General features: G+C 33.9%; 2 protein-coding genes across 2 annotated transcripts; both read left to right on the top strand.

The window, feature by feature from the left end:
- Positions 748-4,429, top strand: LOC109351733. Its single transcript, XM_019593310.1, has 9 exons — positions 748-963; positions 1,885-2,042; positions 2,289-2,393; positions 2,615-2,671; positions 2,829-2,909; positions 3,171-3,205; positions 3,593-3,682; positions 3,788-3,947; positions 4,048-4,429. Exons 1-9 carry the CDS (start codon positions 840-842, stop codon positions 4,165-4,167), a joined length of 930 nt encoding a protein of 309 aa, XP_019448855.1. The 5' UTR covers positions 748-839; the 3' UTR covers positions 4,168-4,429.
- Positions 5,591-13,385, top strand: LOC109351732 (nicalin-1-like). Its single transcript, XM_019593308.1, has 14 exons — positions 5,591-5,960; positions 7,670-7,839; positions 9,110-9,213; positions 9,560-9,626; positions 10,065-10,157; positions 10,234-10,398; positions 10,515-10,655; positions 10,754-10,831; positions 11,313-11,425; positions 11,497-11,557; positions 11,901-12,068; positions 12,358-12,459; positions 12,794-12,883; positions 12,962-13,385. Exons 1-14 carry the CDS (start codon positions 5,678-5,680, stop codon positions 13,022-13,024), a joined length of 1,698 nt encoding a protein of 565 aa, XP_019448853.1. The 5' UTR covers positions 5,591-5,677; the 3' UTR covers positions 13,025-13,385.

Here is a 13,958-nt window from a genome sequence, read left to right as displayed (position 1 = left end):
TAAGCCCTGTAACAAATGATAACAGAATGCAACATAAACTTTCTATTATATATTATATTTTGTACAACTAATATAAAAGCTATAGATAGAGATGGCTTAGGCTGCACTTAAGAAATTAAGGACAAAACTATTTTGTTAAAAATCAGGTTATAATTTTCAATAAATGTTTTTATATTTGATTTTTCACAAGTGTACAAAATTAGTGTTTTCACATGAATTGAGTGTAACATTTATTTTGTTTGCTATATTAGGCTAATTGTTGAGTGTTTAATGGAGTAAACATAGTCATAGTTGTGAATTAGGATTTGAACCCCAATCATTAAGTAAATTTTGTTTGAAAGTAGAGTCCACTTCTACTATAACTCACTAATTATATACATTTTAGGGATTATTGTAAAAGTTTTATAATTAATATATTTTTATTTACAAATTTAAAATATCTTAAAATTGAGGGTTTTGCATAATGTGCCATTCAGTCTTTAAATTTTAAAATTATGTAAAAATGATCCTAATCTTCTGATATGAATGCACTTTAAATTTAATATAAACACGCAATACTTTCTGAAAATCATAAAATTTGTAAAAAGAATTTTGAACACTGTTTTGTACACGATATTATTTTTATCCAATTTTAATATTTTAGAACATGGATGATTTTATGTATTCTAAAATTCAGAAAGCAAATCACACATTATAACTTGGACATTTTTCTTAATATAAAAAGAAAAACTAAAATCAGAAAAAAAGAAGGTTTAAAGGGGTAAAATGAAGAATTGGGCAAAGGAATCGAAGGTAAGGTAGTAGTAGTTATTGTTGATTCTGTCCATACAATACAAGCCATGGATACCCTTTCAAGGTTTCAATTCCTCCCTACAATTTCACCATTTTCTCGTTTCCCAACTTCTGCTTTTTCCACAACTACCCCTCTTGTTTCAGTGCTAAGAGCTTCTCCTCCTTCTTCAGGTTACCCACCTCTTTTCATTTTCCCTTATTTGGTTTCAACCATCTTTTTACATTGAAGTTGAACCTTAATAAATTCATTTCATGGGCAAGTTTTTTTAGACATTGTTACTGATAAAGTTTCATTTTTTTTTTTGGAAAACGGTTTTGGGGGAAATGGATGATGAACATTAACTATAGATGCTTTATGAAGTCATGAATGGAATTATGCACCAATAATATTTGTCTCATAAACTCTCATTATCTGAGTCTGAAGGATGGTCCCTTTTGCAGTAGAAACATAATCTTCAGTGAGAAATGCAGATAACTTGTTTTGATAATCCTAGCAGCACAGGACCTCATTATTGTTTCAACCAATTTTTTTGGTATTTGTTCAATAATGTGATACTAGGTTTGTTATTATTTTAAATAAAAAAAGAAGAGAATTCAGTTGTTTTTGTTCAACTAAATCTGGCGGGCAAGATCGTTATCAAGATTGGCTCAAATCATTGTCTGCTTTATGCACATTTATCTTTTTTGAAGTATGGATACCAAGAGAATTGGATTTAAAGAAGATGAAGTTAGAGTGGATTTGTCATTATTTGTCAGAGTTTTAATGACATCCATGTAAAGTATGTTTTGTTATGCTGTAGATTTTATAGTTTTGTTACGATTTAACCCGAGTCCTTCTTGATTAAATGCTGGTGAGGTTTGACATTCTTATCATGACTTTCTTTGTTATTTGTTGGCCTTCTTTTGGTGGATAATTCTTCACCCTTGCAGCTTCTACATTTATTGAAGTACATGTTCTGCCACCATGGTTTATATACTTCTAACCCCAAAATAAGTAATATTTTACTATTTTCTGCAGTATGTTTTTTTCCTTGTCGCTCTGAAGTCCTTGTTTATGCTGAAAGCTAATTGGTTGAAACCTTTACTTTATAGTCAGTGATGTAGATGAGGAAGTCTTGCAAGGATTTTTTAAGGAGAGAGAAGTAACTGGGGATTTTATATCTAGAGCTTCTGATTTATTGTGGCGAAGGAATTTCAGAAATTCTGATATTAGCAAGCTTAGCAACAACATCTCACAACAAGCAGAACAGGTGCAACAGACTCATTATATCTGATTTTAAACCATTCTGATCACGTTTTATAGGAAAAAGCTCCTCTAAAATGAGCGAGTAAGACATATCTATCCTTAATTTCATCTAAAATGCATCACAATCTTAATTAACTTTTCTACCAAGTGTGACAGTTTTTACAATTCTTTGCCTTGTACTGATCCTATTGCAAAATCTGCTTGCATATGATGAGTTCAATTATATATGTGATTCTTTAAATATTTGTAGATCATAGAGACCAACAGTGATGGTGGTTTTTTGAAACTTACAAGTACCCAAGAATGGGTATTAGGTGACAGTTCTGCACCCATAAACAAGAAAATGACTGCTAAGGTATGATTTGAGTTACTTTTGTTTGAGATGTTGGGAACTTTCATTTTCTTGCATATGCCACCACCCCTTGACAGCAAGTGGGAATTTGCATATGAGATTGATATGTTGCAATGCATATTTTGTTTTCTCAACTGGTTTTCAAGTTCAGCTCCTTTCCTTGTTCAATATATAATAATTCAATCACCCAACAATATTTGATGCTTCCCTTTTCATACCAACAGATGTTGCAGGACAACAGTGCAAGACGGAAGAAACTGAACATGCTCCAATATGAATCTGTATGATGCCTCTCTTGAACTCAGCACGTTCTTTGTTAGCTCAAGTCAGTGATATGGCATTTGTGTTTTCTTACCTCAAGGGATGTAGGCTTTGATCAATTATATTTCTTCATATGTTATGTAAGCTGCTGCTCATTATTGTTATTTTTAACTGTAGCTTAAGAGGGAAATATTGCTTCTCTCTGTGGGTATTGGAGTGGCTTGTAGTGGATATTGCTTGATAGCTTTTTCAATCCAGGTAAACATTACATTCCCATGCTGTTTTCGAGGAAAAAAACCATGTCTCTCCAAGTTGCTTTCATAATTGAGAACTACACCAAGTTTCTGTTTATCGCCACTCAATTATGTTCCTTTCATCATTATAAGGCTATCTTTAGATGGATTCCTGTGTCTTACCTTAATGATTTATTTAACTTTCAGTACTACCATGGTGTAAGTTCCAAATTATTCCCTTCATTTGTATTCCACTGATATACGTTTCCGTCCTTTTGATGTTCAGGCTGCCATAAGTTATGCAGTGGGAGTCCTTTTCAGGTTTGTTGTTGCGTTTTATCATGTTGATACTTTCTTGTTGATGTAATTAATTGTCGACGTTCTTAAGTGGTCACTAGTTACTGGTGCTTGGCTCAAAGGATTAAGACTTCCCAAACACCACTTCGGATAAGTTTGTCATTCTTGTCCGAAATTTTAAAAATGCTTTCTGGTGTCTGAGAAGCCGAGTGAATTTGAAGTGGTTGATTATCACTGTTTTAAGCACTCCTGGTTGGATGGATAAAGACAGGTTAAATTAGTATTAACCTTATAATCAGGATACTTTATATCTGTCCGTGACTCTTGCTCTTTTTGGGTGGAAAGAAAAGAAATGACGTGCCTGCTTTTATCATTGCTTATTATGGTATTTAACTATCGTTTTAAATGCAGTTGCTTATACCTTCAGCTTTTGTATCTACACGCAGACAACCTATCCACGGAAACTGTTCCTCAAATATTCACGAAAAAGAAGACAAAGAAGTACAAATGCAAAACACGTGCTTTGATCTAATCATTCCATTTAGCATTCTCTGTTGTTCACATTTTCTCATCCCTTGTTTTGATTGAACATTGTTTCTTAACCAGAATTGGTATAAGAAGTGAGGACCTTCAAGATTCATTAGAGAAGACAATCAAGGGTAGCAGTATTTCACTTTCGTCTCCAAGGCTCGTGATTCCAGCAGCAATTTACGGCCTTTGGGTTCTGTCTCATCAGTATTTCACCAATGACTTGTTTGATTTTCAGGTAATCATTGGAACCATGTGTACCAGAAAAAGTTTTCTTGAATCATAAACTTCACTAAAATATAATATTCATTTATATTACCATCTCTTGTTCACCCCAGCTTGTACCGGCCATGTTCGGGCTGTTTGTCTACAAGGCTGCTGCTCTAGTTCAAGTTTATCGAGACAATGAAGACTTACAGTTTGTATTTCCAGACAACAATGATAGTTCTAGTGACTGAAATGTTTATTTTGCTAAGCTCACGAGACACTTCTCCATATATCCTCCAATATTGGAAATGCCTATTTGCACCAGAAACTGAGCTCTGCTTAGTACTACTCTTTACTGCATGTATCTTCATGTTGAATGACATAAATGAATGAGGTAGTTTCCCCCCACCCAAAACGTTTTTGTACCTAAAAATGATTTGTGATGTGCTAAGATGTAATAATACATTTATATTCAGTTCTTGTGTGTTGGTATACATTTAAGGCCCCATGATGTAGTTCTATAATCATGTGATTCATGGAAAGTCATTCAATGTGGATACATTTAAGGTTTAATTGTAGGAGTAGGCTTCTGTCTAATAATTAATGATACATTAATCATCTAATTGTTCAATTCAGTCTATGGCTTGGATATATGACCATCTAACACTCTTATTTTTCCCCTCTGGGTGCTTGATTAATTGTTAATGTTCTTATGCAAGCATTATTATGGCTATGTGTCTCAAACAAGAAAGGATGTTGGAATTTCAAAGTCTTGGATGATTTACTTATCCGTGCAAATGAAAAAAGTGGGTCTAAACTTCCAACTTCACCATACCCTTGTAGAGGAGGGGACTCAACTTCAATAGATCGATCCAATAATGATACAAGAATTATTCAACTTTCAAGAATTACTCCTCCTCTCAGCTATCAATTTTATGAACATGATTTAGATCTATTCACTAATTCAAACATTGAATTTTCTTATGATGGTTAGAATAAAAAGTAAGTTTAAAAAATTTATTTTTGAAGTAAGAGGATTCATCCCTTCATTAAGTTTTCTTCCAATTATTGGTTTATCGGTCATGTGTGGTGGTGTAAAGTCAAACAACAAATAAGCATAGCCATATGTATTACACTATAGAGACACGCATGATGAGTTAATTTTATAATTCAATATCAAATGAAGGGATAAAATACAAATAATCCTCAAACTTGTCAACTGCAAACTTATTATCACATTTAAAAAAAAAAAAAAAACCAAGCATGTTATCTACCCACATAAATATCTTCCATAAAGTAATATTATCATGAAAGTGTTTATTTATTTTTTAGAGAATAATATTATTTGTTCTAAAAAGTCAATAATGATTAAATATGAATAGCAAATAATGCAGTAAGTGAATATTTCTATGTTTTTTATTTTATTGTTTATAAAAGAAACACACCACTAAAATAAGAAAAGGAGAATTGATAAAACAAAATAATGAAATAAATAAAGTAAAACTTAAGTCTCACAATGGTGCTTCTTATTTCAACTTAACTTAACTAACCTCACTTTCCCTGTCTTCCCTGCTGGATCAGCCTCATATTCTTTCCACCACTTTCCTTTTGTATCCATGTGTTTTGCCAAACCAAAAACATAAAAATAAATAAAATAAAATTACAATAATTAATTAATTATATTTAAGTCTAGATCAGCATTGTGCATTAGTTTTATCCATTTTGCAAAGTGAGAAACCCTAGAACTCAGATCCAATCTCCATGGTTATGGCGCCTAGAAAACCTCGCCCCCACCGTGATATGCTCATGGATTCGGTCTTTGCGATTGTCTTTGTTCTCGTCGCTTGCGTCGAGCTCTGTGATGCTGCTACTGTCGTCGACGTTTATCGTCTCATCCAATACGACATGTCCGGTGTGCCGTTTGGTTCTCGATTGGCGAGCCTCAACCACCACGCCGCTTCTCTTCACTTCTCTCCTAACTCCGATCTCTCTCGCTCCGTTCTCCTCATTCCTCTTCGTGAACTCAACATATCTTTTGTCAAAGGTCCTTCTCTTTTTTTTTTCTTTGCTTTGTTTTTTTTATTGTGATGTGTAACGTGATTCGGTATTTTGTAAATTTTGACCAGTGTTTGTGAAACAGCTCAGATTTTATTGAAGTCGTGATTTTCTCATTAAAGCGATTCCTTTTTTTTAAATGTAAATGATTGCGATAATTAAATCGAATCTGGATTTTTCAACTAACGAGAGCCAAGCTTGGATTGGGATCAATTTAGAGGTTATCAACAAAAATCATTATTTTATGATATTTTGGAGGCCTTTAGATTATGATGTTTAAGGTCACAGAGAAAAAAAAAAGTGGTTTGATTTTGATGTAAGCTTCATGGTTTAGGGAATGAAAAGATGGATTCTTAGTTTGGGGTTGGAAAGAGTCAATGAATTTATTTACGCATTCAGACGGTATAATCTCGTTAATATTCCAGGAGAATCTATTTATACTAGTTTTAGAGGTATATAAACGAGGAATATAAGAAATCCATAACAAGAAAGTGCTAGTTGGAGTCTGGGAGATAATAGATGTTAATTTGGTTAAGTTGTCCATATCACGTAATATAGTATTAGAACATGTTTGCAGCTCACACAGTAGTTGAGAAACCCAAAATCACTTTTTCTGATACTTTCCGTGGTAATTGTTTTGCATTTAAAACCGGTTGGATGAACAGAGTTTGGGTAGAAGCACAAATATGTTGCTTCTGCGTTCAGTCCATGAAAATTTGTGTTTACTTTCCAATTCCCCCTATTTAGTTAAGCCCAGATAGCATAGGTACTACCATCCGATCCCAAAAATGCTGTAACAGGTAGTGGGATGGCCAAGGTACAGAGAACTTATTACAGGTATAGCTCCTGCAAAAAGTACAGTCACAACATCAATGACTGGCAAATAGAGTTGATGTATGCCAGAATGTCATGGGCTTGCCAGTAACTGATCATGCTTAGCCAGAGGCTTCGAAGGATCTTTGAACTCTGGTATATTTTTGGGATTCAGCAGAAAAGTGATGGGGTTCTGGAATAGTAAGGTTCTTTCCGTGCGATAAGGTGTCTGCAATGGCTTGTCGAGGAAAAAGTGTGGAAGAGCTAATCTTATTTACTGAGGCTTACCAGTTTAAGTAAGCGTATGTAAGACAATTTATAAGATATAGAGAGGGAAAGTAGAGATTTTATGTTTGAAAAGGGTAAAATTGAACTTTGACGAGTCAAGGTGATGATAAACTTGTAAGGAAAAAGTTTGATGATTCAACAATTATGATATGCCACATCAGAATAACACATCACAACACATGTTCGCAAACATATTGACAAGTTTATTATAAATCATGTCCCAAAAAGAAAAGTTTCTGAACATAACCCTATGCAACAAGCTCAATCCTAATCAAAAGGAAGTTCATCTAAAATTGTCGCACACTGTTAATAGTCTGACTGAGAAGTACCTTCGAACATAGTATTTATAGTGCAAGTCTTTCAGAACTTCATACAATATTAGTAGTTGTTATGCATGACATAACCAAACATTACCCTTTTTAGTTAAACTCTGGCATAAAAAATTATTATTCAATGATCATCCTGTTTCTATTTGTTTGTTCTTGTATAGTGCTTAACGTTTCTTGTCCACATATTACAGTTATCATTATTTTAAGAATGTCATTTTGCCTCAGTAGCAATATCCCAAGATTAAAATTTGTGACTACAATATGGCAGAATACATTTCTGAAAGCAAGCCTCTGGGGGGTTTAATATTTTTGCTGCCCCAAATGTTCAGTTTTGAAAAGAAAGGTGGTGTAGGAAGTAATCATCAAGATGAAAGCAAAGAACTACTGAAGAATGTGCTGGCTGAACTTGAACAAATATTGATACATGCTAACATACCTGTGAGTATATTTCAGAAAGCTTCTCCTATATTATTTGATGAGAGAAAATTGGCCTTGTAAGAGTCCCAACGATTCAATGATGACTAAAGACATTTATATAGGCTTTTTACGTGTCTCAAGTTATTTGGGTTACAATTGTCATGATGTGTGTGCACTAGTGGTCCACAGGCCATGTATTTTCACATGTGGTACATGATTTATTTATTAATAAATATAGTAGTAGATGCTTTACAAACTTATTTTGAATGTGTTTCATTAAGACTATGCTTCTCCAGTCAGCCTTATGTTTTTTGCATGCATCTTATGCCCTTGATTGATAGTGCTGAAGGACACTTGAAAATCCTGCAAGTTTTGCTTAATTTCTATTTCATGTCCAAGCTGACCTATATCCGCTTGCTACTAGAACAAGTAATAAGCTGCTGAATTTGCTTACTCAATTATTTATGTGACCTATATCAGCTTGCTGCTAGAGGGTGAGTCTCGGCGCAACGGTAAGGTTGCTTGCCTTGTGACTTGGAGACTGATAGGAACCAGAAACAGATAGAGATAAAGTAGAGAAGAAATTTAGATAGAATAGTGCAGAAAAATTAGTGTATTAAAGTATACTAGACACACGAGTGTATCCTGGACAGTATTTGCATTGCAGAAAAGGAAAAATCAGAAAACAGTAACAGATGATTGCCTCTACCCTGTGACAAGAGTCACCCCACAATTCCCAAAATGATCCCCCCATTCACGTAGCCTTCTCCTCCTCTTTATTCACCTTCTTTGAGAATCTTCTCTCCTCCTCACACCTTGCCATGTGTCTTGTTAATTAGAGTCATGTGTAACAAACGCTTCTCCTTTCGTGACTAATTTACCCCTATTCTCTTCATGCTTCTGCCTTCTTTTATACACCTTTGTAATAGGAGGTCCATCAGAGACCATAACTTCATATCATGGAAACAACCTCTTTGCTTGAGAAGATAGGTTGCATTCTTCTATCCTCCCTAGATTCTACTACATGGGAGCCTCGTGCATTGACCCACCCTTTTATGAGTTGCAGTATTCTTCAATTGATAATGTTTTATTTCCTATTTAACATGTGAAAAAGAAATTAATAATTTTTCCTTTTCAGTATGTATGACATGACACCCTTTTCATGTGACATTAAGGAACCTATTTCTTGCGATTATGTTTTGTTTCTTTGTCTTTTATCCTTTACATCTTACCATTCTATTTGTCATTTTGGTGTAAGTGTTAACTTTTATGGTGTTGCATCTTGTTACAGTATCCTGTTTATTTTGCCTTTGAGGATGACACTATTGATGCTGTGTTAACTGATATCAAGAAAAATGATGCCAGTGGTCAGCCTGCTACTGCAACTACCGGCGGGTGAGTTCAACTCGATGAATAAAGCTTTCATTGTTTTGATTAAATTTTGCAAATTTTTCTACATGGTCAAGATAAGTGGTGCTGAATTTTATGACACAATTAATTGGATATTGCTTACTTAATTAACATATATTTCAAGGTTTTGGGTATTAGATATCTTCTGTTCTATTTCTTTCTATTATCTTCCTTTTATCTACTGATTTCACAGTCATTGCTTTTCCTTTCTTGTCTTTCTGTTTTCTTTCTGCATTAATTTTATTCAAATGTATATTGTGCCATTTCCAGATTTATTTATTTCTTTTGTAAATGTCGTTTTCATTATTATTTTGCTTTTGAGACTTTGCAGATACAAATTTGTTGTTTCAGCTCCAGAACCAAAGAAAGTTGTATCTCCACCCATTTCAAACATTCAGGTGTGTTCAATGTTGATACTCTTGGCTGATGTGTTTGCAAAGATTAAGACTTACATCAGTTTTAAAATCTGATGTTATTAGAAACCATTAGGACTTAATCTAATTTTGTAAATGGATATATAAGAGACATGGTATTTCTTTAGGTTTTGCTTACTTGTGTATAATAAACTAATGACTTTGTATGAATATGCCATCATTTTTTTCTTTTTCTGTGCGTTTATACTTTGCCGATGGAGATAATTTATGATAGAGCATTATGGCGTCGTTCGAACCCAGGTGGTCAATGCTCACACTTTATGTCCAAAGATCTCACTGTTGTTTATGCTACTGTCTTACTCAGAAACATGTAGAATCCGTGTTCATTATCAGAAGTTGCATCTTAAAATTGATTTTTTGTAGAACTTGTTTTTATTGATTGTATCTTTTGTATGATTCCAGGGATGGTTGGCAGGACTGAAGACAGATGATAGTGCTCAACAATTACCTACCATTGCGATAGTTGCATCATATGACACCTTTGGGGCTGCTCCTGTATGTTATTTTATTAATTTTACCAAAAAATCAAACTGTGTGAAATGTAGATTGTGTTAAATATCTCTAATTGTAGGCATTATCAGTGGGAAGCGATAGTAATGGAAGTGGTGCTGTGGCTCTTCTTGAAGTAGCTAGGTTGTTTTCTCTATTATATTCTAATCCAAAGACCAGAGGACAATATAATCTGCTGTTTGGGCTAACGTCTGGTGGGCCTTACAACTACAATGGAACTCGTAAGGTGATATATTCTGTTTGGAAGTTCATTTGTTTTCTGATAGGTCTGTCACATGTAGTCAGCCTTCCCTACTGGAGTACTTGTTATGCTTTTGTTAACATTAGTTCTTCACTTTGCAGTGGCTTCGAAGCTTAGATCAACGTCTTCGTGAGAGTATTGATTATGCTATATGCTTAAACAGTATTGGGTCATGGGAAAATGATTTGTGGGTTCATGTGTCTAAGCCTCCAGAAAATGCCTATGTTAAGCAAATTATGGAAGTAAGTGAACTGTCACAGTGGTACAGATTTCAATTAAATGGATTGTCATGCTATTATTATTTTGTTTTCGTGACTTTTTATTGCAAATGTTATTGTAGGATTTTTCAGGTGTCGCAGAAGAGTTGGGCTTTAAAGTGAATTTGAAGCATAAGAAAATAAATATTTCAAATCCTCGAGTAAGTGATAAATTCAGCAGTTTCTATTTAGTGCAGTACCCTTTTTCATTCAATGTCAATGTGTTTTAGTTTCAGACAACCACCATCCCACTCTCGTACATTTTATCACCATGAACTGAACATTTAACCTTAAATGGTTTTATGTGTGTCTATCAAAGAATTATGAACCTATGATGTTTCTGTTCTATTTTTCATATTAATCTGATATCTAATCTTTTTCTTTTATTTCTTTTGTTTTATTGCTTCATTGAAGAGGTCCTTTCGGACTTGATTCTTGAAATAAATATTTTTATGACTTACTATTGGATGTACAGATCCATATTGCTTATTGAACTTACTAGTTACCTCTTCCTGCCCCTGTAGTGTACCCTGGTATTCTAGTTTTAATAAAAAAAATACATTTTCTGATAAAAAACCTTATTACATATTTTCCCAAAGGCTACTACTAAAGCTGGGTAATAAAGCTAGTCATCTGCTGTAGGTAGCTTGGGAGCATGAACAGTTTTCAAGGCTGAGAGTTACTGCTGCCACTCTCTCTGAACTCCCTACTGCACCTGAATTGCTAGAAAGCACTGGTGGTTTGGTTGACAGCAGGTTCAGCTTTTGACCTGAATTCCAGAGCCTTATTATTTCCATGGCTGTTTGCTGACACTTTCATTCTACAGGCATTTTGTCAACGAAAAGGCAGTTATCAGAAGTGTGAAATTAATTGCTGAGAGTCTTGCGGTAAGGTTCCTCATAAAGAAGATAGTAAAATTCATAAAAATAAAAAATAAAATTTGGAATGTAACATGCTGTTACTGTAAAACAAGTTCTTTCCATTGTTTTGTGTAAGAGATGATGAGAGATTGCTTTGATGTTTCTATGTTAGTTTAATTGATGTCCATGAACCATTATACCATTGTTCATTGAAGATAAAGTTTTTAAAGAAATAGCCCAGAGAAGAAAATACATATATTTCAAATAAACACATTGAGTTTCCAGTATCTATTGTTGCTGCAGAAAGCCTTTATCACATATTTCTTTGTGTGCCAAGTTCTTTGCAAGTCTTCTGATATACTTTTTGCAGAGACATATTTATGGACATCAAGGAAAGAACATCCAAATCTTTGCGGACAACAGTAGTTTGGCTGTAAATCCTTCATATGTTCGATCATGGTTAGATCTTTTCTCCCAAACATCTCGAGTGGCACCATTTTTCTCAAAAGATGACCCTTTTGTCGCATCACTTAAAAAGGTATAATTTCTTGCTGTATCATTGTGCATTTGTTTCAATTACCCCTAGCTAAGAGATGTCTGCTGCAAGACAAGAATGTCCCAAGTATTTTTTTATTTCAAGCAATTGGGTGTGATTTGGGCCTATTTCTAAGTGCTAATATAGTGCAATATTTCTGGAGTAAAAAGACAACCTACAGCTAAGGACTTGGTGTTTATTCTTCTCAATTCCCCTGATATGCCAAGTTGAATTTGAAGCCTACCTTTTGTCATCACTCATCTACTTACTTAAGTGTCCCATATGTTTTTAGGAATTAGAAGAACACACTGATGAGGTCAATGTGCATCGTGACGTGCTAGATGGGGTGTTCACTTTCTATGATTCAACAAGGGCAAAGCTTAACATTTATCAGGTATTTGATGTTATTTTCTTTTCACCTTGTTTGGTATGGAGGGTTTGGGATTATTTGCACTTCTCGCGTTTCCCTTTTCCCCAAAGCTCAAGCAAATATGGGTCTTTTGTATGATAGAGTTTTGCTTTGACAATTATCATTCCGGCCTGTTTGTTACTTATGTGTTATCAAATAATTATTTGACTAACCTTCATCTGCTTCTTTTAAATGATAACTTCCCTGTTTAAGTGGAATTTTTACAGCCAACAAAATTTGTTAATTTGAAATAGTACTTTTGGTGTAGAAATTAATGATGGTCTACTTGCTTTAAAGTAATTCTTTTTATGTTTTACAGGTTGCCAGTGTCACATTTGACTTGCTGTTACTTCTAGTATTGGGATCGTATTTGATTGTGCTCTTCAGTTTCTTGGTCATCACAACTAGGGTACTTATTTTAATTACCTAACATCCGTTGCTACCCTTTAGATAAGTGCACTAAAACTCAGTGATGCTATTTTTACAGGGTCTTGATGATTTAATCAGTATATTTAGGCGGCCACCCTCTCGAAAAGTGAAAACTGCCTAATAAACAGACAGGATTTTACTCCGAGGTTTTCCCTATGAAGCTCTGAAGTTCTAGTTATAAATTATGTAGTAGTATTTTAGGAGGAATTTTTCAATGAAAAGCTCTGCAGAGGATTTGATTACTCGTGTTAATGCTGGTTGGTTTAGTGGTTAGAATCAGCATGTTTTTGTTTCTTTTTTTTGGCTGTACTAAATTAAGGATATCAAGTTTTGATATTTTTTTGGCTGTATTATTAAGCGCATTTTTGCAGAGGAAAGGATTGTTGTGAACACTGCTAATCGTAGGTTGTCATGTCTTGGCACAATAAAAGAAGATTGTTTGGTTAATTTATCAAAATATAAATTTGCTTGATCGGAGATCAGTTTGCTAGTCTATGTGATGCTCAGTTCACCTAATTATCTATTGAACTTAGAAATTTGAATCCTCAAGTTGATCGAAGTTTTGTTTGAATTGTAGCTGTAATAATGACAATTTTAGCTGACATAAATTTGACCATACGTTACCAGCTTAATAAATAGGGTTTCATTTTACTATTAGTGTCAAATGTTTTTATATCATTTACATTTTACTTAAAGCTCAATTTAGTTAACAATATAATTGTGTAAATATGGAACGGGATAGAGTTTGTAAAAGATTTTTCTTCTCAGAATAGACTCTGGAACATAGTTTTATGTTCATGTTAGGGTAAGTTTTTAAAGATCCATTCAATGAATCTAAGATGAGAATAAAGCATGTAGGAGATAATTGTCACTACTGAAATTGTGATATATGTCCTATTAATTTTTAGAAATATATTAGTAAGTAGTTAAATAAGATGCATGATTTTAGTATTATGTCTCATTTAAATTTTCTAAACTAAACTTTTCTAGCTCTAGAAAAGGAACATTTTCCCAAAGCATGCCCATCAAAATATGATATTATTTATCAAATCTAA

Source organism: Lupinus angustifolius, chromosome LG07, assembly GCF_001865875.1.
Source record: "Lupinus angustifolius cultivar Tanjil chromosome LG07, LupAngTanjil_v1.0, whole genome shotgun sequence".
Lineage (NCBI taxonomy): Eukaryota > Viridiplantae > Streptophyta > Magnoliopsida > Fabales > Fabaceae > Lupinus > Lupinus angustifolius.
Note: the sequence above shows the minus strand (reverse complement) of the source record. Positions and strands in the feature narration are given on the sequence as shown.

What these genes read in the sequence shown, in the direction of transcription:
- LOC109351733 (XM_019593310.1), top strand. Translation starts at nt 840, where the DNA reads ATGGATACCCTTTCAAGGTTTCAATTCCTCCCTACAATTTCACCATTT. An exon ending in GCAGTGGGAGTCCTTTTCAG is followed by an intron (nt 3,206 to 3,592) that starts GTTTGTTGTTGC and finishes TTTTAAATGCAG; the next exon opens with TTGCTTATACCTTCAGCTTT. An exon ending in ACGAAAAAGAAGACAAAGAA is followed by an intron (nt 3,683 to 3,787) that starts GTACAAATGCAA and finishes TTTCTTAACCAG; the next exon opens with AATTGGTATAAGAAGTGAGG.
- LOC109351732 (XM_019593308.1), top strand. Translation starts at nt 5,678, where the DNA reads ATGGTTATGGCGCCTAGAAAACCTCGCCCCCACCGTGATATGCTCATG. An exon ending in TAATTGCTGAGAGTCTTGCG is followed by an intron (nt 11,558 to 11,900) that starts GTAAGGTTCCTC and finishes TACTTTTTGCAG; the next exon opens with AGACATATTTATGGACATCA. An exon ending in TTGTCGCATCACTTAAAAAG is followed by an intron (nt 12,069 to 12,357) that starts GTATAATTTCTT and finishes ATATGTTTTTAG; the next exon opens with GAATTAGAAGAACACACTGA.